This window comes from Pholis gunnellus (assembly GCF_910591455.1).
Source record: "Pholis gunnellus genome assembly, chromosome: 14".
Lineage (NCBI taxonomy): Eukaryota > Metazoa > Chordata > Actinopteri > Perciformes > Pholidae > Pholis > Pholis gunnellus.
Window position 1 is genome coordinate 5,661,725 of NC_136541.1, and position 23,824 is coordinate 5,685,548.

General features: G+C 43.0%; 1 protein-coding gene across 2 annotated transcripts in view; it reads left to right on the forward strand.

The window, feature by feature from the left end:
* The window catches only part of agap3 (ArfGAP with GTPase domain, ankyrin repeat and PH domain 3), a gene marked incomplete at both ends in the record, with an annotated part of 111,145 nt that overhangs the window by 80,399 nt on the left and 6,922 nt on the right, over nt 1–23,824 (forward strand). For both annotated transcript variants that reach the window (XM_079172847.1, XM_079172846.1), the window contains 4 exons: nt 4,832–4,987; nt 14,901–15,055; nt 15,490–15,580; nt 15,981–16,203. In XM_079172847.1, coding sequence (XP_079028973.1) covers nt 4,832–4,987; nt 14,901–15,055; nt 15,490–15,580; nt 15,981–16,203 — 625 coding nt within the window. The remainder of the gene's footprint in view (nt 1–4,831; nt 4,988–14,900; nt 15,056–15,489; nt 15,581–15,980; nt 16,204–23,824) is intronic.

The window sequence follows — 23,824 nt, forward strand, 5'->3', positions numbered from 1 at the left end:
GGCCCTCTTATCTTTCATCCTAATGTGCCTTCAATAATCAATAGAGGGTTGTTCCACAGTGAAGCGTGCTCATGTTTTGCCATTTGAATTGACTTGAACCTGGCCCAATCACTCCATTATCCTTGGTGAAGGTTGCAGGTTAACATAAAATGTGATTCTGAGATGCAAAAACAGCAGATTGATGATTCACTGGAGAATGAATGCGTCTTAGCCAGGTAACCATTTCCATATTATTTAAAGAATGTCCTCATTTGTAAACCTATTGAGCAAAGGCAGAAGCAGAGGCAGTAGCGTCTCTTGAATATTGAGCGCAGATTTTTGATTAAATCCCGGCCCAATTTTTTTCTATTGCTTGCATTCATAAAGACACCCATTCTTAATGCGCCGGGTGCTTGTTTAGATCCCGCTCTCCTTCGTACGCCTCAATCTTTGAGCCTGAATTAAAAGCAAGAGGCTCCAACAGTCGTCTGAGCGACGTGATGGGCTCGCTGATGACAACAACTTAAGTCATGGTCAAAGTGTGAGTAATGTCACGTCTCCAAAGGCAAGAGATTACCGTAGATCAGTGCTCGCCACGGGTTCAATAATTAATTCAATATGATCCTGTTGGTAGAAGAGAGATGTATTGGTTCACTGATCTCATGGCCAAAAAAATATAACAAGTGAAATTATGCTACAAATCTGTCCAAAATGGAATTCAAAATAAAGGAATATATTCAATTAAAACACAAACAATTGACTGAGTGGGGAGTTGACATTGATTTAAAAGATCAACGAAAAATAAATCAGTTACAATTTTGAAAATCGATGAATTCATTCAGTTTTCAGCTTCTCAAACATGAGGATTTTGTTGCGTTTCTTTGTCATATATGATCGTAAATTGAAAATCTTGTGTGTTTTAGATTGTCTGCCTGACAAAATCAGCAATTGGAAAAAAAAAATGCCATTTTAGGAACTAGGAAACCATAATTCTTTACTTTTTTACTGCGTTTTATAGAAAAATCACATTAATTGAGAAAATAATCAGGAGATTTGTCCTTGAAAATAATTGTTGGTCGCAGCCCAAATGAGAAGAGCAACATTTTAACTTTTCACCTCGTGAGCTTTAATACTAAGTTGCATGTTGATAATTCTGCACTAAGTATCTCATCGTCCATATTGCACAGCCCTCCATGAAAAGTTTTCACCGCTGCTTTTTTTTTTTTCTTCTTTCTTTTCGTCCTCCAAGACTTTAATGCTGCGATTACCTGCTCTGCTATGTGGTAATTTATATGTAAGTGCTATTTCTCCTCCAACTTTGCATATCAGGACACAGGTAGTTAATGCACGGATAGCCTTTTCCTGTGGCACTGTGTTTTATACCTTGGCCTCCCGATGTGAGGGTGATAGCATGTGGGGCGTTTGATTTCTACGCTAGGCCGTAATGAAGTTTGACATTTAGTTTGGAGAGAGCAGCAGAGCGCGATCAGGCCTTGATTAGTACGCTCTAATTGAGGATAATAAGGGGGAGGCGGTGATTGTTTCTAATTTTTGCCATTAATTGCAGCCGTTGGCTTTGATTGAGGACAGGCAGGGCTGCCATGTCAAGGGGCCTGGCGGAATCATAGTGCTCCTCACCCGGAGCCTCTTGAATAACAATGAAATGACTCCCCCCCCCCCCCCTCTCTCCTCTACATCCCCCTTCTCTGCCTCTCTCTCTCACCCTTTTTTCATTCTCATTCATTCTCAGTGTGGCATTGGTAAAGGCAGGAAGCTGTTAGCGGCCCCCTCTTTGTCTCACCCATAGTCTTCAACCTGGAGCGCGTTTAAACTGTCATCTCCATAGTGGGAGTGTAATACGCTGTAATCACAGGTTAGACTGATACCTATTCGGCTGCCCAGGTGATATTGGCTGAGTGGGAAAGAGACTCCTGATCCCCAGTGTGCTTCATTACCCAGCTTGGTCCTGATGGCCCTCATACACACTAACAGCTAGCTAATAATGCCACCGTGAATACTCTGCTTGTGGAATCAGTCCGGTTCTAACTTCATAATTCTCAATTTAAGAACTATAATCTACCAGTCATGCACAGTTTAGAGCTGAGAACCGCTTAAAGCCAGGAGCCTTTACATTATATAAAACCATTAGGTTTCAGGTGCTTTGATATTGTTGCTCAGTGAAGTGTACTGCGGTTTGATCCATTCTCTGCTCCTATACCTTTCTTGGTGCAGACTTCTTAAAGCCTTATTGGTGCAAACAAAGGGAGGTGCGTTACCCCGTGTATGTTTCAGGTGCAGGGGTTGCCGGATGAGCAGGGCCAGGGTCATTTTCCACAACATTAGGGGCAGAAATTGATAATTAGAGGTGTTTATGACACGGTTGGGGCCCCCGAGGGGCAGCCCTCCCCTTTAACCTCAAGCGACATTAAACAAATGCTGGCTGTCACGTCGGAGGCAGGTCGGAGCTCGAGTCTTCCACCCGCCATACGGAGCTGTGCTGGCGGGACAGACGCTGGGATGGAGAGGGAGGAGGAAGCAGAGGGTGGGAGGAGGAGGAGGAGGGGGGATGGGGGGGGGGGGGGGGGGGGGGGGGCACATGGAGGACCCCTGTGCCCCCAGCTGTCTGAGCCAGCTAATGACTCGTCTCAGGGGGGCTGTTGTAAGAGAGCAGGGAAATTGAAACAGACGCCTCGACGAGGAGCTGCTACATGTGTGGCTGCGTGCTGCCATTCAAAACACCAGAGAGCTTACTTAATGTATGTAGTCCAGCACAAGCACCAATGTTATGTTTATTAATGTGATGGCGCAAGAGACAATATTGTTATTTTCCAAGTAGCACTTCACTATTTATGCTTATTACTACTTCTAAGGATGGTCACTTATTTTATATCAAATTAAAGATACCAGTAGTTATGAACGTCCCCCCCCCCCCCCCCCCCCCCCCCCCTTGTAATGACATGGTTGTTTGTATACATCAGCTCTCATCTAGATGAATCTCTAAGTGGAGTGCAGACATAACATTGTGTGTCTCAGGTGCCTCCTATGTTTCGCCCGTGCTCAAACAATGCATCCCCCGGCCGAGAGCTCCCCCCCCCCCCCCCCCCCCCCCCCCACGTTAGCATCTTCAATCCCCCGCTGAGCCCATCTTACTCCTCCAAGACAGCCCCATCTCCCCAAAGGTAATGACCGAATTAGGCCTAATGTTGTACACTGGCTAATGGCACAGTGCCGCACATTATAGCATGTGCAACTGGCAACGACAACAGCAATAATCCCTGAGCCCCTTGTCCTCCTGCACTCCACCCCTGGGGCTGGGACGGTGCACAGGGAAATGAATGGAGTTTGCCACACTACAATGAGCTTTTGATGGGAGACAATGGAGGAGGCTGCCAGCACCACACAGGGTGGTAAAGGGGAGAGCAATATGGGGCCCATCTACCGGCCCTCCCTCCCTGCTTCCCCAAGGGCCCTGGCCCCCGCTCCCAGATTCATAATGGCATCCGGAGGGGGAAAGAAGGGAAAGTGATGTCAAATGTCAGGAAATCAGAAAGATGGCAAGCTGACAACCCCCTCCTCTCGGCCCATCCCTCCTATCCCTTTGCCCAACGGTAGCACAGGTTAATATCACATTTATAAAATCACTTACAAGAAACAAAGCCGGCTCTTAGCCCCCTGTCACTCTCAGACGGTCGTATAGAGAGCTTTGCCGCGGGCTAACTTAGGTAACCATTTGTTCACGGATAGCCCCTTACCTGTCCTTCACTCTATCTAAAGCCGGAGCCACCGCGGTTACTTTTGGAGCGATCACAGGCGCCTCTTAACTCTCACCGCTCGTGGACACATTTTGAGGATGTGACGAGCCTCTGCTTTGCATGATGCATTTCAATAAAGCTCCTAATGTCATTCATTATTCATAGCTCGGTGTCATTTCACAATGATTCATGCGTTCAAACATTCGATACATAATCGTACATTTTATGACTTGAATAAGTTAAATTGAAGCTGCCAGCTTAGTTTATTTTGAAAGGCATGGTTTCCCATTTTTCAAATCTGTCTCCATTTTATACTTGGTGTTGTTTTTTGTCTTACGTTTCCGTCTTCATACTGGTCTTTGCAGCTTCAGCTGAGAGCAATGAATACAATTAATAGTGGACTAATCAACGGTCCTCATTAAGCACAGAAAAGAGCCAGCGTGATGCTACAGCACTCTGCCAGAGCAATTTCGAGTTGATATTTCATCAAATCATTTTTATTTTTAAATTGGACTCTCTTGGATGCTCTTCATCCATCTTCTGCAGTTCATTATCTTTATATTATGGTTCATCATGGCAATAAATATTAATATTAATTTTCTTCATTTCATTGTTTCCCTTAATTTTAAGTTAGACAAAAGCTTTTGTCTACTGTATTTGTCAAATTCCATATAGTTTCTTAACTAGTTTCATAAACTCTGAGAAGTATAATAGTTGAATCCAAGATGTCATGTTTGTGACTGCTCGTTACGTCCATTATAAAATCTTCTTAAAGGTTTTTTTTAGCGTAGTTTTCTACATGCTGGTAAATCAGCCTTAATAAAGTGTTGAAAACTTCAAAAATGATTTGTCACGATGACCCAACAATGGAGCAGGTGCATTGAAAGAGTTTTCTATAACTACTTGACTTCATGAGAGAATCCTGCTGGATCACAGTTTGTTTGGTGTGTTTTGTGGAGTTAGTGTGGAACTGTATATAAGCTGAAGCTGTGACAGTGAAACTCAAACTTACCTACATGGGCAGTGATTATTAAACTGAAAGACAAAAATTTTAACATACAGAATAATAATTGTTTTTCCACCTCCTGTGTTTTTTTCAGCCAATGGGATGAGTGATCCTGCGAGTTCCTTTGTGGGCAGCGCCACGAGTCCTAAACTTGAGCCGCCTCCTTCGCCACACGCCAACCGCAAGAAACACAGACGGAAAAAGAGCACGGGCATCACAAAGCCAGACGGCTTATCTGCAGGCAATGAAGGTACGGCACGATCACAATGCTGCAGAGACTGAAAATATAAAAATGTCATCTTTCCATCACATTTTCTGTATTGTTTTCCACCGTTTGAGGTTTGACCACCGCTCTTTCATCTGGCTACGCGCTCTTCTTCTGCAATGGTTTAGTGGCACCTGAGTGAGAAATGAGAGCCACCAACTATTTATCTTGAAGAACCAACTCCTAATGCCCGCATAGCCGAGGTGGATGTAAACGTGCACTTCATTTGCATTTTCTGTTGCTGATTTTCTGGAAATTCAGTAAAAATTTGCACTAAATTTGGATGGAAACCTGCAGAGACCCGAGTTCACTTACCAGATAATTAATAATATAATAACTATAATTAATTTCGTTTCTATGTGCAGCACAAAGGAGTAAAACCCACAGATGTTTCAGCCACTTTGTCAGTGTGCAAAATTGGTGGTGCTTACCAACCAACACAATCGGCTCTTTTTTTGCTGTTGGGAAGCCAGAGAGGGATCACATCCTAAGAGACGCACGAGGGACTCCTATTGGTGGGACTGTGTGCTTACACAGAGGTGGGTGGGATTTGGTTGGGAAAAGCTCAAACCTGAGTGTTAACGTCCTCCCAGGGAAGCTCCTAACTGGCAGGTTAAAGGAAGTGGTAGACTGTCATAAGCAGGCAGAGAGTGTGTGTTTTCACTCTTCGGTGATAGTTTGATTGACAGACAGTTCATCCAATCACTTGCCAAGTTTTCTTCTTTTTTTTTTTTTAAAGTGCCTGCCCTTTTCCTAACAGTTTCCAATGGCAGCTTCTCAGATGGTTCTGTGTAACGAACCATCTGGCAGGTCAAGTTAATACAAAATTAGTACATATATGGAATTTAACCGAAACTTTGTTTGTTATTGATTTTAAAAGAGCTTCTATATTGTGATTGACTAGGCATATGAGGCACATAAAGGTGTGTAGTTTGGTATCTCTGTGTGCCCCCCCCTCCCCCCCCGCACGGTGCACACTCTCGGCCCCCATTTTTATTTTAGCGTAGTCTGAGCGGCCTGATCTCCAGAAGCCGTGGCCCTCCTCAGCAGGGGAGTGGCAGTCGGCTCTCCACCCAATTAATAATGATTCTCCGGACCAATGATGAATGGAGTACCCTAATTGGATGGCATTGTGAAAACACTGGGACGCATTTCAGAGGCCATAAAACCGATGTCACCGGAGCGGGATGATCAATCAACAAGATTGATACGCTGGATAACAACAACAATGGCATTGACGCCTCCTAAATGGGGCTTGGCATTTATAATCATTATACTTTTTTATCATGGTCTCTGACAGCTTCTCTTGAAACTCTGAATGGGTCTCTTGACCACATTGTTGTTCAGAGGGAACATCATCAGCATCTCGCAGATAAGTGCTGTGCGATAAGTGGTGCTGTTTTTGTTGTTGGAGTGCTATGTGGTCACGTGAATGATCAGAAGTGAAACTCGGATCTGATCATTTTTCTTTCATTTGGCAGTTGTATGCACAGAAGCATACAGCAGTTTCCAAGTGTAGAGTCCATTGCTTCTGTTTTATTTGACATTACTTGGCTCTTAATGGGACCTAGCTCCTTAATGGCTGGCATTATCAAACATCATCAAAATCTCCCCGATGAGCGCCCCACACAGGAATAGATGATGTCGGATGACTCCTGGACTTCCCGAGGAGGAAATCTAAGAGTAATCAGACAGGAGGAGGCAGATTCTGAATGTTTCTCACGTCATCAAACACGCACATTGTTTTCTATCTCATTCATTGTTCTCTGCGAGGTTTTCCATTAGCATCACCTTGTCTGTTCTGCTGAATGCTCTGGAATACAGACGTATCATCTTAAATATTGGATTCACCCAAGTCTGGGATGTGAGTTGTGTCTCCTGTTGAAAGAACAGAGGAGAGAGGAGAGGAGAGGAAAAGCAGAGGAGAGGTGGGATCCTTGAATAAATTGCTATCAGTTTATCTCATTTACGGGGCAATCAGAAGCGTGCAATGCAGGCTGAAATTGAATTTTAGTAGCTGTGAAGCGTCATAAATCAAAACAGCGCGCACGTCTTAAGGTGAGAAATCATTTTGGTCAACATTGGACGTGTAGGATGTAGGAGGGAGCCTGGAGAAACTGTTGCTGCACCATCATTTCCAAATATTGTACCACGGTACTCTTCTCCATGGCCGCTGAAGTGGGAGACAATCTTATACATCTTTTATAAACTCAAATAAATGACTGACAGTAATTGCACAGACATATATTTTCTGCAAACGTTCAAAGAGGCGTTAGGCGAGCCAAGAGCTTAAAAATCACATTTGAACCCTGTGCATTAGATTTAAAAATGCATTTATTTCAAATCAATGTAAAGCTGTTTTTTCTTTTTTTTTTCCTAATCAATTTAAAACCGTATTTGGTTTATGTTTGAATCCCCTGTTATGTCTACGGTGCTACACTTCCACCAAAGATATGCACAATGGACACAGTCTCTAATATCCTATGCACTGTCAGAGCTGTGTGGTGTAATGAACTTCTCATGTGCTTAAAGAATGATGCAGGATGCATGGCGAGACAACTGACAGCCCCGTAATGTGTTTCCCAGCAGCCGCCCAGCGACGAGCTCTCTCGGTGTGTCGCTCGCCATAAACCCACTGGAAAATCGATGGCCGATAAAGAGTTGTGTTCAGGGGGAGCCCCCTCTGATTAATGCAGACTGTCAGGGAGCATCATTAATGTATTTCTCTTTTAAAGAAAGTGTATCAAATGCTCATTGTTTTGGGGTTTTTTAGTTTGTCCAATGTGAGCAGAAAGGGAGGTGCAGGGATGGAGGGGAGTTGTGACGAGAGGCTCCCGATTCTTCCAGGTTTGCGGACGACGATATTTACTTTCGCTAAGGTCACAGAAATCAACGAGAGCTACGTGTTTTGCCTGAATGCTTTTAATGTAAAGAAGGCGTTAAAGTGCTTCTTTACATCCACGTCAAGCAATTTTCTAGACGGACAACGAATCAAACCAAACCGGTTCAAACTTTACTTTTAGCCTACAGTCCTAAAAGAGGATAACGGACTGAAGGAAGCATTACTGGCACTGCATGATGTGTCACTCTTAAGCTGTAATGTGCTGCAGAGCATTGTGTTTGCAACAGAGGGACTGGGGGCAATTTATTTTGGACAAACTACAATCTTAAATTGGTTAATAACCTCTTATTTAATGAAAGATTCAACAATGGATTTTAATTAAGTAGTTTTATTTTGCATTTTAAATTGATAGAATCTAAATTGATTGAAAGGACTCTTCCACTGGATGGTATTAGCGATTAGCACAGGATAGGAAGTTTATTTTTTTCACGTGTCAAGAAAGTGGACTCCTAAATTTCCAACAGAATCCTAAAGGGATGGATGCAACCTGCCCTCTGGAAATCAGTGGAAATGAAAAAGTAGAACTCTAGACTCTCTATTTGCTCAATCGGAACAAAATCTTGACTCAAATGCATTCGTGTAGTAAAGTGAACACTGGTGGAATGTTTGCTGACTATAGATTCATGCATATATTACATGTTTTAACTTAATAATGTGGGTAAACTGGGATCAATGGCATGGTCACTAGTAATTGGACAGTGAAGAATTAGCTGCAATAATCCCAACTGGCCATTCTGTGTTCTTTAAAGTAATAAGACTTCTTTCCAAAAACCAGTTTGCATTGACGTTGAACCGTCTGAACTAACAAGACTACAGGCTTAAAGGTGTAGAGATCATTTAGCTCCTCAAGGGTTCTCTTTGCCACATTCAGTGTTATTAATAAAGCATCAAACAGCTTATTAGCTATGTAAAGATAGCTATGTATATAGTAGAGTAATGTCTACCTGAGCAGAGAATGAAGCTCTCCCTCTGTGGGCCTTAATCACAGCTTCTCTTTGCTTCGTTGACATAGCCGGGCTGGATGAAAGTAGATTGGGTTATGTTTGTATGATGTATTTAAGAAATACTTCCAATATTTGCTTAGATTATGACCGATTCTTTTACTCCACAGTCAGTGTTCACGTTCACGTCTCCCATTTGAGCTAATAGACTCAGGACCCTAAGGGGGCGGGGCAGTGGTATGACCCATGTGACACATCTCATGTCTCTCTCTTCCCCCCCCAAGGTAAACACTGTCGGTACTGTTGACGTTGTTTGCACTGTTAGCACTGTTAGCACTGTTAGCTTCCAGCTGCCAGCTGAGCCGCCATGAGAGCCGTGTAGAGGCAATCGATATGCTCTGAAAATGAATCTAGCACCTTTAACAATGATGCTAATGTAACCAGTTATCAGGTTTCCTTTCATCTTTAATTTGTTATTAATGACTTTTATTAATCTTTTCCTGCTCTTGGTTTTCTTTATTGACTGTTGGCTGTCTTACACTCCATAAATACTGCAGGTTTAGAGAAGACAAGTCTTGTTGTTCTGGGCTCATCTAACAGATTGACTGGAACAAGCGGTCGTGGTCTTTCTGCGGCCAAACTACAAATTAAAACGCATCGATAGTTGATCAAAAAAACTGCGTTAAGTAATATATTGTCAGTCCAACTTAATCCACTCTGCTATTGTCCTGCACCTTGGGAAACTAAGGGTTAATATCCTCTGGAGTCCAGCTGAGGATTAGGAAATGGAGGTTTAACTGCCTGTGCTAATGGTGGGTGTTTATCTCAATACTTTGTTTTGTCACTCCCCGACTCGCTCTCATTTCCGAAAGCTGTCCCTGGAGCCTCCACTCTTGTAATGGCTTAGCTTTCTGAGCGCCACAGTATGGAGGGAAAGGAATAACAAGATTCTCATTTGGGCTCCGTACACACTGCCCACAGATACATGTATAATTGGCCCTGTTTTCATTCTGCTCTGTTGTTAAATGCACTAGCTATTAGCGTGGTAGTGGTATTGGTGCTGATTTCATGTGTTTGTTTATTGTTGGAAGGTGTGCTCCTTGTTTGTTTGAGAGTGTGCACGTAGAAGTATGTGTGTACACACGAGCGTGAGTGCATGTGTGTGTGTGTGTCAGATAGATAAAGCGTGTGCTCTATCTCTCTCGCTCCCTCCCCGTCCTCCTCTTTCTGAGTTTGGTCGTGGTTCCCCTGGGGCCCCTGTCGCAGTAATGGCCTGCTCCTGATTGCTCTGATACAGGTTAGGAATATTGGCTTTAATGATGTGTAAAATGAGCAAGCAGTGCCTGTGACATTTACAGATGGCACCGCCTTGGCCTGTTCTTCCCAACTGCTCGTTAATTCACGGGAACGGCAAGCACTTCTTTAAGTGACTGCCTGGTGCACGCATACGACACAACGCGTCCCGCACACCAAAACAATAGCTCACCTTGTGCACCTCGTCGTCATTTCAGCCAAAGTGTTCACACAAATGGATGGAGAGGGGGGAAAAAAAGGGAGTCCTCAAGGCTGAGGAGTGTTGGCTAAGTCCTCTCTAAGGGTTCGTCACACCGGTCTCCAGAGGTCTTAGAGAGGCTTAGACAGAATAGATGCCGCGTTGCTCTGTGCCGCACAGAAAGCACAGCTGGGCTCAGAGCACCAAAACCCCCCGAGGTGCTAATCTGGTCCACAGGTTCCTCGGCGGTGCATCTGCTGCACGTACACACAGCAGTAGAGGAATCATCGTCCTCGGGTCACTCCCTTTTCTTTCAGGTCCCACTTTTGATTTTCAGGTCAGACGAACACCTTTTTAGAGGTTTTTAAATTTGATGAACAACTTTTGCTTTCAATGGCAGCCAGTCAGTGGTGGAAGAAGTAAGCCGATCCCTTACTCAAGTATGAATAAAACAATTTAAAAATACTCCATCGCGTAAAAGACCGAAAATCAAAACCCTACTTATTAAGGCCATTCTCAACAAAATAAATTCTTAGTTGAACAACGATTTTGTCGACAGATCTGTAAAACTGAGTTTCAAACAAAAGCACCACTTTTAATCTTGTGTTTGCCAGAGATGTGCTAAAACATTTCTTGAAAATGCGTCATTCAGCATGAAAAAGCATTAAAAAATCACTAAAGAGATCTTAGTCAACTAAGACCAAAGCAACTGATTAGTCGACTAATCGACTAAGAGGGTGCAGCCCCACCACTTACTTAACTGCACAGAAGTATCATCAAATCAATATCTTAAATCAATATTTCTAGATATATATATATATATATATAACATTATGTAATTTTATTGTTGAGGTGGTACTTAATACATTTAGTCCTGAGGGTAGGGCCCCCTCCAGTGTGTCACATGACACATCTGATAGTATTTTGATAAGTTGACCTCTTTGAGTCCTTATTTTTAACAGTTTATATTTCAATTAAACCATCTGAGAAGTTTTAGGATGAAATCACTCTTGAAACAGCTCATAGCTCATAGACATCTGTAAAGTGATGACCTCAATCAGACACAGCTGTTGTTGGGAATCATTAACAATTAATGTTTTTTTTCTATTAGCTTATTGTACATGTTTTGTTTATTGAAAAATCTTAATCTGAAAAGTAATTATAGCTGTCAGGTAATTATAGTGGTGTAAAAAGAGCAATATTTTCTTCTGCAGTATAGCTGAAGTACAAAGTAGCATGAAATGTACATCAGAACTGTACTTAAGTTCAGTACTTGAGTACATTTCTGTATCTTGAAGCAATAATGTATTTTTAGTATCTGATGAACAACATCTGAGGCTCCTGAACAGTTTTTATGATCCACGTAAAAGGTGGACGGAGATGTGCATCTTTTTATCTGTTCCTTCCTCTTTGCAGCTCTATGGCCATTACGCTCTTAATTTCCTTTTTATTATGCCACGTTAATTAAGGAAAGTCATATTTCGCTCATTCTTCACAGTTGGCTCCTCCGTTGGCTTTAAATTGTGTTCCTCCTCGTCCGCCCACTGGCAGAGCTGCGTTCATTTATTTCTAATTGGCGAGAACTTGTTGATTGTGGGCTCACAGATAGATCTGGTCAGGAGGTTAATGCTCACGCTAATGTGACAAGGTGAACGCTCCTCTGCTAGCCATGTGCTAACTGCACCCATTGAGTGATAACAGAAAGCGCTAATGGCCCTTTTACAAGCTCATCATGTCAGGTTGCCTGCAAGACGGCAGTGATACCTTTGACACGTTGTACATGCTCAGATTTACCGTCTCTGAGAAAGACCACTTTGACCTCGGCATCGTGCTTACATGGAGCAGAATCACTTTGGCTTATGGTGCTGAATTGCCACACTGTTGGACGGCATTAAAAAGTAATATCGGTGTGCTGGAGCCGCACGTAATGACAATACCGGTGTCAAACATAAAGCCTCCTGCTGCACATTGTCCTCTGTCTCTTTAGTGGCTACAGTATGTCTCGCGTGTGCATTACTATGCATGGAGAGTTGGATTTGTTTTCCCTTGTATACTCATCAGTTTAAGAAACCAGCCATCCGTTGCTTTTTTAATCTCCATAATGAAAGTGTTTTAATGCCTCCAATTTATTGCCTGGGCAGCCAACAGAATAATTAGCTTTGTTCAGGTTGTTGTTTTTTTTAAAGATGAAAACACAAGTATAACAACATTTGAGTCTGGGAGCCACAAATTATAATCAAATGCATTAGTTATTGTACCTCAAGTTATATTGGACAAGAAAATTGATTTTTACTGTATGTATTCCAATTAATCACGCTGGTTTTTTAATTTAACATTCCTTCCTTGTTTTGTTTTTTTGCTTTTATTCTCTGTCACTTTAAGGCTCCTTTTTAAGTTGACCATTTTGGTTTCATCAAATGGACATTTTTCTTTTTTAATCCCCACCAGTGCTTTGAAATGTCACACCCACATAAACACTTTGTCACTGTGAGTCTAAATAAAGAGACTTCCAGGGCTTTATTGATTCTTCGTGACCCGTAGTCGATTCCACAAACTAAATCAGATAATTGAAGTCGGTGTCGAGCTAATTGGATTATTGCTTTCCCCCTGAAGAGATGGCCCTCCGCCGCAGCTCAGGGATTGCTACATCAGTGGCGTCCGTCAGACATCTGTCATTTAACGGCACCGGGCTGCGTCTCGCACCAAGGAGGCTGAATTGATTATAAATACAAAGTGTTGTAATTTCTTTGATTAGATGATTTGTCTGACGATCTTATCATCATCATCAGATTGCCATCATTTCATAACTACAGACATGCAGTTAAGAATTAAACACATTAATGCACAATGCATTAGTACATCAGAAGTATAAATATATTTTGTTCATTTAACACATTTGAATGTAACCTCTATTAATGATTAATGATAAAGCTGCACAGGAGAAAAAAAGAATCCCCTCGTGTCTACTTGCCTCCAGTCCTCCAAACATGGTTTATGCAAATGAGATGACTATTTGCATAGACATAATTAGGTAATTACAAATCATTTGGCTATGAGCTGAAGCATGTGCACAGACCAGAGATGTTACACGAGTCACATTGTACAGTACGGAGTTAATGAATTGCCGCTGAACAGCAGAGGCATTACAGCATGTGTTGGAACATATGTCGTGTCAGACCTCTTGTTTGAAAACGACAGGTGACATTTTCATAAATCTTAGTTAAACACAAAGAGGGAAAAAAAAAAGACAATGCCGATTCACAATTTTCAAAGCCAGTTTGAAGCAAAATGAGGTTTCATTATATCAACAAACAACAAATGCATTTAAGAAAAAGACATTATAAAACATGATTGGACTCATTGTAACAGACACTAATGTACTATACTTTGCATTTAACTAAGATGTTAGAAGAAGTTCCTGTCAATACTCAAACTTTTTCTTTCAAAATCTAGTTTGGGACGATAACCTTTGGATCTAAGCTGGAATGACCAGATTGTATGAAAATAAAAATAGGTGGTTCTTTGATAATAAGTCAAAAGTATCAGCCTGTGTACATAAAAACTGTTGGGTAGAAGTTAACTACGACTCCCAAGGTGCATTTCTACAAAAAACGTCCAAATACCAAGCTTCAAATTCTGTCACGTTCATCAATAACAGCTGGTGAAGGATAAAGAAGACAGTATTGTATTGTAATTTTCTTTCGCTCTGATTCCCTTCTTCTCTATGGCAATGATGACCAAGTCTCTTGGGCATTGTAGCATTTACTGGCGTCCTTCATGCCAAAACATTGCGGACAAAACATAATTTCTCAGAAAATAAGTTGAAATAATGAACTAAACTTTCAGTAATTTAAAAAAAAAAACCTTTCCTATCGATTCTGGACATTTATATATTAGGTAGAGTTATATAATTTTGGGAGAACTGCAAATGAAATGCTTAAAAGCCCAGTCTGCTCTGATTGGTCAGCGTTTTCGGTCTTTTCGCATTTGCGTCCTTGCAGTTTCATTTCAGCTGAGGGACCAGCTGTGTGTCAACTCCACAGAGTTTAGCAGCACTTCTACTCGTGACTGTACACAGTAGTGGACATCACAACATTACCGAAGTCCCTACGGCTCGTTTAAAGGCGCAGTGTCTGAATATAGGCCGTGTGCACTTCTCCGTGGATTGAGAGTTTTGAATTTATACTTTCACAGTATTTTTATAGCACCTAGAGCTACTTTATGAGAAAAATACAAGACACTTTCTACAATATTGGACCTTTTAAGAAAAGATAATATTGTGTGTTGCTGCTGATTGGTCTTAAAAGTGATTACAAATGTATCCTAGTCTTTTTTGTTTGAGATTTTGAAGCTTTGTCGAACAAAGCAGCAGTGCACGGGAGAACGGGACGTGCCGAGAAATCCTCTGAACGTTGCCGAGCTCAACAGAAGCCCATTTCATCGTGCAGCCGTGCATGGATGGGCCTCGACCGCCGAGCTGTGTCGCTGCCTTGCACAGTCGGATTGCACAACCGGCAAGCGTGTTGCTCAAGTACTAATTCTTTATTTATTTGTGTTTTCCAGAGCAAGAGGATTCCTTTGAGTTCATCATTGTGTCGTTGACGGGTCAGACGTGGAACTTCGAAGCCTCTACATACGAGGAGAGGGAACTGTGGGTCCAAGCAATTGAGAGCCAGATCTTCGCCAGCCTGCAGTCTTGTGAGAGCATAAAGAACAAGGTACGTACGAGAGAGGAAACGCATCATGTAGACAATCATCTAATCACAGCATCGTCGTCATCCTACGATTCTGTTGCTTCATTTACACTTCCTCTTTTCTCCTTCTTTCCAACCGTTATTGCGCCCTCACCCCCCCCCCGCCCCTCCTCACCCGCTTCAAGCTGTCACATGTGGGAGGTTGTCAGACAGGTGCACCGCAGTGTGGGGGATCTCTTATTAGAACTGACAGACATCAGAGAGAGAACACGGCTTGTGTCAGCATGCTGGGGAGACACAGCCTAATTTTCATATTCATATTTTCCCTTTGAGAAACCTCGTCCCTCCCTCTCCTCGCTGGTTGTCTGATGATTTGAGTCCAGCTATAATTGTTTGCCTTCTCCTTCTCGTGCCATCATTAGTTCCTCCTGACTTGTTGTCTCCCTCGTGTCTTACAGTCTCGGTTAGGCAGCCAAAGTGATGCAATGGCCATTCAGTCCACGCGAAACGTGAGGGGGAACAGCTTCTGTGTGGACTGTGATGCACCCAGTGAGTATGACTCTTCATCGCAACAGCTCATTTCTCCTCGATGAAGGCCTTCTAGAGCAGGAAACAAAGAGTTTCTGTATTTGATCAACGATTTCATATAAAAACATTCATAAATATTTGATTTTGAGTGGTTTTATAGAGTCATTGCAGGAAAGATCAGTTATAGACTCTCTAGCCAACACAACACAACTTGATTGCTTGCTCTCACAAATAAATACTGATTCAATTCTTCTTTGACCTACAGTTACATAAGCACATTTATTTGCTAAATAGGAATACAAAAGTGTATTGGGTTTGGATTTACCATTAGCTCGCTCACTGCAATTGCAAGATTGGGAGATTGGATGGTTGCATCTCTTACTCTAGTGTTGAAATGATTGCTTGTCCTTTTGTCACGCAGACCCAGACTGGGCCAGTCTGAACCTGGGCGCCTTGATGTGCATCGAGTGCTCCGGGATCCACAGAAACCTGGGCACCCACCTGTCTCGCGTCCGCTCCCTGGACCTGGACGACTGGCCGGTGGAGCTCAGCATGGTGATGACGGCCATCGGCAACTCCATGGCCAACAGTGTGTGGGAGGGCGCGTTGGAGGGCTACACCAAGCCAGGGAACGACAGCACCAGGTTAGCATGCGTCTGCAAATAAAGGTGCTGCTTAATGAAGCGTGCGGAGATTATAGAACGTTGGAGGCAGCGCCGTCTTCCCTACATTACCTGCCGTTTATTAGCCACCCACATTTCAGCACAGGCAGTTCACGCCGCAAAATGCTCCATAAGAAGCACCAGGGGTCCATAAATGTCAGTCTGCTGAGCCAAGAACACAGTATTTTATGTTTCAGTCCACCGTGTTCGCATTTATCACAATGCCTCTGAGTCAGTACCTTGTTCGCGTCTCTATCCCTCTATCGCTGCATTTAAGGATGTAATATGTTTTGTTTCCACCAGAGTGTCTGTTGTCTTGTACGTCCGTCCTTGCACTTACCTTATAAAAGCCCTGATTAGCTCCAAATCCACGAGCACTAATCAGGAAAAGATCTTTAAATCTTAAACCACATCTGAATCCAGCCTTAGTCCTTTGTTCGTGCCTGTTATCAGTGCGAGTTTAAAGAGTATAAATGTGGAATCTTTCCAAACTTCTACAACTTACGTAACCAAAGCTTTTACTTTTGGAACCAAACATGTAGCTCTTCGCTCTTCCCCCGCACTGCCCTGCCCTGACTTACCCCAATGACTATCTGATCCCGCTCCTGTGAGGTACCCAGATCCGGTAGGAGGATTGTTTATCTCTCGGTGACAGGTGAGACCTAACGTCCCAGTCTGACTAATGACCTGCTGTGTGGCTGTGCAGGTAATTAAGCACACCATTATGGCTAAACTCCACCCCGAGAGCCAGACCCTCGGGGCCCAAGTTGCCGTGTCACATATCCATCACACAGGGCCGGGTCATCACTCAGTCTGTCACAGCAAAGACTGTCTGTAGGGTCTCCCTGATGGCATTAGAGGGTTTTAACATCACAGCTTTGTAACTTTGTTACTAAAAGTGACATATCAACAGAGAGACATCGCTGCTTTCTTTTTATTTTGTACTGCTTCTGTCCTGCTGCTCTAGCTGTATATGGCTATAAAAACATACAAATGTAATATAATAATATTGTTATTTCTGTCCACCATGTACAACATGTAAAGTAACATTTATGTATTACTGATAAACTTGTAGTATCAGTTGATACAAGTGCCCCAAAAAAACGATGATTCAATAGTCATTTAAGTTAAACTAAAAAGCAAATTGAATGCTGGTTATAGCATTTAAATTGTGATTATTTAATGTTTTCCCTTATTAATTGAATTGCATTGTATTTAGTTGTAAGTCATAACATAATTAGTTATAGGAGGATGTCACTTTGGGCTCTAGGACCTAGAGATGGGTGTTTATTCTGTAACAATTTCTGAATAAACATTTAATCGTTTAAAAAAATTCAATAAGAAGAAACTGATGAATTAATAAGAAACTATCATCAATGTCGGGGCTAATTTCAGCCTTTACAGAGGTATTGCACTGAAGCAGCTAATATTTTCATCAGTTATTCGTTTCCTTGCAAAAATAAATTGCAAGTTTACAATTATTCTTATTAGATTAAAAAAATAAATAATAATACAACAACTGTAAAACAATAAGACAATGATGTGACAGGAGAACTGCCCCTTGAATGTCATACTAATGAAATTTAATAGGGTTTGTATCTCTTTAAGGCAGGACCTCTGCTGCTTACACACCATAACGATCAGCTGGCAGAGACAGATTACTGAAGTCAATGTGTTGTAATTTCATGAAGAAAATAAAATGGCAGGTTTATATTGCATCTATATGGTCAGAGAAGAGCATCATGTCAGCCTAACATTTGTTCAAACATAACCCCAATAATGACACCAATTCATATCCCATAATTAGTTTTACTCACATCACCTACAACCAGAAACATGAGGGACGAGTTCAACCTTTACCCAAATCTGTGTTTAGATCACACTAATGCATTTCTCATGTCGTGACAGTATTTTCTTAAGAAATGAGTTCAGTTTTGACCTTCTGGCTTTACGATACATAAGGATCACTTCACTGAGGAAAAGTTAAAGTAGCGTAAGTGAGTACTTTAAATTACACTTCCCTATTTATTTTTTTGTCGATGGAGCAGTTTCAGGATGCACTTCAGCACATAATCACGACATACAGAACTAACACTTCCACACTACATACTGGGACCATATGAAAAGTTTTCTAATGAACAGTTTTTCATAGTTTTTTTGTTTTGTTTTTTTTCCACTCTTACCGGTCGTCTCAGGCCTTTTTCCTCTCGAATCCATCCTGCGCTCTCCGGCCAGTTCAGAACTGAATGATGGCCTACAGTTATTTATTGAATGGTATCTGTGCCAAAGTGCTCCACTGTGGACTTGATGAAAGATTATTGATGTTGATTCCTCTCCCTACCACTGTCAGTCCCACGTCGCCTCGAGCGGGAAGGTTCTTCATTGTCTAAAAAATCCGATCCCTATCCCGCAGCAGCATCTCCATTAGTTTTCCCTGTCAAACAATAAATCTCATTTGCAGCATAACTAATCTCCAGACAAAACACAGCAGTTGTAAATATCATATATGGCCACTGGTCATTGAGATGCTGATGATTTTGTTGCTGATAGAACAATGTACCCTTGTGGGGGAAACTTTGGTATCAAATTATTTAGCTCACAGATGATGAATTGTAACCAACTTAATGGGATGGAGATTTTTTCTGTCTTTTAACACCATAAATCCTGACTCTCTTTCTGCGTATGCTCCTCTTAACCTGAACACATATGAGAGGATTTTAATTGTGTCACATGGGTGACATGCAGCAGCTTTGTGATGGCACCCAGGCAGGCAGTGTGTGGCTCCCGAGTCCCACTAAACATTAGTGACACCTAATCTAAACGATTCAGTAACTACCTGAATATCAACTCGGTGTCTGATTGAATGTCTCCTGCAAGACTAGTTTTACCCCCTTGCATTTTTTAGATTTAACTTAAAAGCATTCATCCACAAGATTGGTTTAGCTTATGATATTCTGGATCGGAAGAACACAATATATAGATTTGTCGTACACAGATCCGCACAGCAGCATCAGACTGATTACAGGCATCGTAATGGGCGCAGATGTGCATGTATATATGTGGCACCTGTTTTTAGACGTTGTAGAAGAATGCATTCTGCAGCTTTCTAATAAGGCAGCCTTCATAAAGTTGAAACTAATGGCTTTTTAAATCAGTTATAAGCCATTAATAGGAGAACATTTTGGATTGCCAGGTATAAAATCCCTTTGGCTGGTGTCAATCCTTTCTATTTTTTGCGGGGTTGTTAATCCGTCAATAAATCCTCGAGTGTTTATCACTTTCTAATAAGTTTTTTTTAAAGTAATTAATAAAGTCTGCAGTTGTAAGTGCTAATATTTTCCACAAAAAATTTTCCTTACCCAGAAGGTAAGGAGTCAGACGTGTGACACAGCCAAAGTAATTTTTCCCAAAAAGTTGTTCTTATTCATGGATTATAACTGATCTATAAGAAATACATTATATACCAACCATTAATAACGCCATTAGCTACAATTATGACCCATATATAAAGGATGCCTCGTTAAAAAGCATTACCTGGCTGTTTTACAGTTGAATCCGTGATGATGAATTTGTGTGAGCGCCTACATTGAGGCTGATCTCTGCAGTCAGCATGTTGGAGGGGAGTACTTCTTTTAATTAGCACCTTGGAGTCGCTGTGTTTTGCACGTCACCTCTAATTGCTTGGCGTGTTCGCGATAGAAAACACCACAGACTATTTTGACAGATACTGTGGGGGAGGTCCAACAGCTAACTTTACCCTTATCGTCTACTGGCACACACACACTCGCACAAACACACTCACACACATACACAGACGCCGGTTCTCATTTGGGGGAGATGTCCCGGAGCGTGGACGGATGTGGACGGCTATCCCTCACCGGCGCGGGCCTCTCACTGTCACCCTCTGTGGGCTCCGCGCCGCCCTCGGCCACAGGCAGGTAATAGCTCTGATGAGAGCCCTCCACTTTGTTTCAGAAATAATTTGCCACTCCTGCCGCCTGCAGGGGCTGCGTGGTAATAAAAATGAATCACACCGCTAACCTCTCCAAACCTGGCCCCGCTGCCTCTTTTAACCCCTTCCGCTCCGGCGGTGGCACCTTTTTTTGCTCGTCCTCCCAAAGCTGTCTGACCGCGTTTACAACAACATTCGGCGCTGTGGCCAATAGATTTCTAGTTTCTAGGATTTAGTCCACAGTGGACTCCGTCCTCTAAGTTATTCCAACTAAATAAGCGGGGAAAGCTTCGGGGCTACTCACAGGTCAGGAGAGCTGGAACGCCAACTCTCAGAAGAGCTTTTAGAATAGCCGGCCTTGCCAGGAGCCCTGGTGGAGGAAGAGTAATTAATTAGGACAAATGAATGGCCGGGTCTTCCCATGTCCTCCCGCTCTCCCTCTTTCCCCCTCTCTAAATGAAACCCACAGGTCAGTAATTAGCCCTGTGTGGGAGAAACGGGAACCACAGTCACTAATTGCCCACATGCCACCGGGTTTCAGACCCAGGTAGACGTGGAGGAAGGTCTGAGTCATCCTGGCGAAGTCTGCTTAACCCGTAAATGTAGTTTTGATATTGTTAGCATTATAAAACCATAACAGAAGTTCTTCTCTGATGATGTGAAGAAAGAGGAAAAAAAAGAGACGGTCCCTTTATGTGACCGAGAATTTGCAATGTGTTCGTGCAGCAGGCCGCATGCATAAGCAGGGCATGTGTTATCGTCCCCTCTGCTTTGTATGTGAGGCGAGGGTTCAGCAGGGGTTAACAGCATGAGCATTTAAGGGTGTTAGTCTTGCCGGCACAAAAACACAGCCACTCCATCACGAGGAGTCTGACAACCTCATTAATGTCACAATATATTCAACTCATCCCTCTGCCTGCCTACGGCACCCAGATGCTCTCCTGTTGGCCCCTCTATAGAGCTCAGCACAACAACCTTTTGAATTCTGGTCATCTGTTTCGGGGCCGCGCCGTGGAAGCGAGAAAAGCGGCTAGCGATTCCACTTGTGAAAATATTTGTCTTAATTCTTTCGCAGCTGTTGTTCTCGGAGCGTAGCGTGTCTACACTGTACCCACTGGCCCACGGGAGGCCTTATTTAGCACTTTTGCGGCGGCGTTTACTGTGCTGCTCCTTCATTTCTGGCCCTTAGCAACCTTTGATGCTTTGGGGCCCAGCTTTCTGTCCCTGTTGTGTGTGTTTTTCTTTTTTTTTCATCTCAGTCGTTTTCCCTCCGAGCCCCCTCTCTGTCTTTCTGCTGCTGTCCCTCTTCCTCACTCTTCTGTCTCTTCCCTCCCCTCTGCTTGTGGAAGTGAAGCCGCTGGCTGCATGGGAATCGGTCCCATACAAGTTGCCCACCCCCACTGTGAGGTCTGTTCAGGCTGGTCAAACCCCAAGTCCCCCCCCCCCCCCTCTCCAACCAACCACCACCACCATTTCTCCCCTTCACTGCGTCTATTTGATGTGTCCGCAGTGAATTCGGATCCTCGGGGAAGAGTAGGAGGAGCTCCAGAGGCTTTGATTGTTTAGGAGGACTCGGTATGTGTTTGAAAGATGGGCGAGTGGTGGGACGGACATCCTCCTCTTCCTATGGACCAATGCACCTTTATTGCAGGCAGTCAGATTGGTCATTCGGTGGCTCCACCCCCACCGTCTCAGTTTCCCTTCCCGTTCGCCTTTTGTCTTTCAGGCTTGACTAATTATCCTTGTTTGTCCCTCTTTATTTGAATTCAGTCATGTGTTCTTGACTCCGTGGGCTGGGTTTAGGAGAATCATTCCGCCATTTGCCACTTAATTAAGTCAGGGTCAGGATCCATTGCTCAACGGAGAGCTGAAAGGACAGAGCTCTAATAGAATTATAAAAGAGGCCTTTCTCTACTGTTAAGGCTGCCTTTATCGAGGTGGCTTCTACGTAGTCAAATGAAAGGGGACACCAGCTCTGGACAGGAGCCCATTTCCACTTTAAACCCTGCGAGCATTTTGATGTTTGTCCCAAGATTTCTTTCACATGATGTAAAAGTGAAAACGATCATTATCGGCTTCGCGATAACTCTGAATGACGGGAGGAAGATTGGGGCGACGCAAACGGCAGCTTGTTTTTACATGAAAGAGACACAGGCATTTTTATTGGGAACTTTAAGCTCCCCTCTGTCCCCTCAGCAACAGAGAGATTTCCAACAAGCATGTGCTCAAACCAGGGCGGTGTCTGTTGGTGCCCATGCCTGTGTGTGTGTGTGTGTGTGTATATAAGAGTAACCATCAGTTCAATTTCCTAAATATCCCCCCATGCTGTGAAAATTCCCTCTCCACCTCCCCTCCTACTCTGTCCTGGCGCTTTGACATGCTAAATCTGCTGATTTTATTTTTCTTCCTCCTGCGGTGAGGAAGTGTCCTTTTCAAGGGTCTCAGTTTTCCCCCTGACCGTCTAAACCCGACCTCTGTTTGGATTGTTTTTTCTATTGCAAACAAAAGACAGAGGCAGGATTACCATTTCACTTCCTTTCACGCTCTGGCTTTCAAGTGGCGGAGGTTTAGGAATTTTCCACCCAAAAAACTAAAAAAAAAGCCACTGTCCGGCTGGTTTCGCTTTTTTGTAAAAGTAGACGACGTAAAAATAACTGTGGTTGAATTGAGAGCTCAGCGTCAGCAGTGAGTGAGGCCTTTTTTTTCCCCTGCAGGTCTTGGGGGCTGATTTTCGTAGCGGAGGCTAACAAAGTGTCCTCAGGGCTCCTTTCTGAGATGTTGACGTCTTCTTAATGGCTCTCCTCAGCCTTTTTGTTTCACATCTCGGTGCTAACTTTCTGCCTCATTTAGCTCATATCAATTCACTGGGCTCTCCAGATTCAGCATCTCATTCGTGGTCCAGCTTTCTGAAACAAACTTTGGACAACAGCTTTAAGTGATTGATTTTAACCATGCTCACGTTTGTGTTAAAGGTTGTAGATTTTTTTTTTTTTATTCCAGTTAGTTAGAGAGTTTTTTAAACATACTTTATCTTCTTTGGCAGTAAAAAAACCCCCACTTGTTTTCAAAGAGTTCACCGGAAATAAGAGGGGAGGGCAGGACGGCCCCTTCCTGTTCTGAGCAGTCCTCTGGTTCTAAGGCCAATTGATTTGCTAACAGGCTTGTCCACACATAATGACTGAGTGGGGATTGATGGAGGTCTTACACCATAAAACTCTGAGCCACTGCAATTGCCTGCCATTAGGGTTGTATTGTTGCTCACATAATACCCCGTATACCCTTAAGAAAAGATTGTCTGATGGGTAAATGGGTAAAGGACTTTCCCCTCCACATTTTCCTCGAGGTCATAATAAAAAAGCACCCGTATGCTTATAAACGCAATAGAGTCAGGACCATTTTAAAGATGTGGGTTAAGTTGCTTTACGAGCTTCCGGTGGCGTTTCGCAGTTAATCAATCCGTGCCGTAGCGCTGATAAAGACCTGCACCTCTTCCATCATATCCTTAACTCCTGCAGTTAGGGCCGGTGCCAGGCTCCTCTGTGCAAGACAGACTGCTCTGTGAAGTGAGCCTGGCAGCTGACATATGAGTCTGAAAATGGTTGCTGTCTGTGGTAAGTTGGCAGCCCTGACACCTAGCTGCTATAAGGTCGT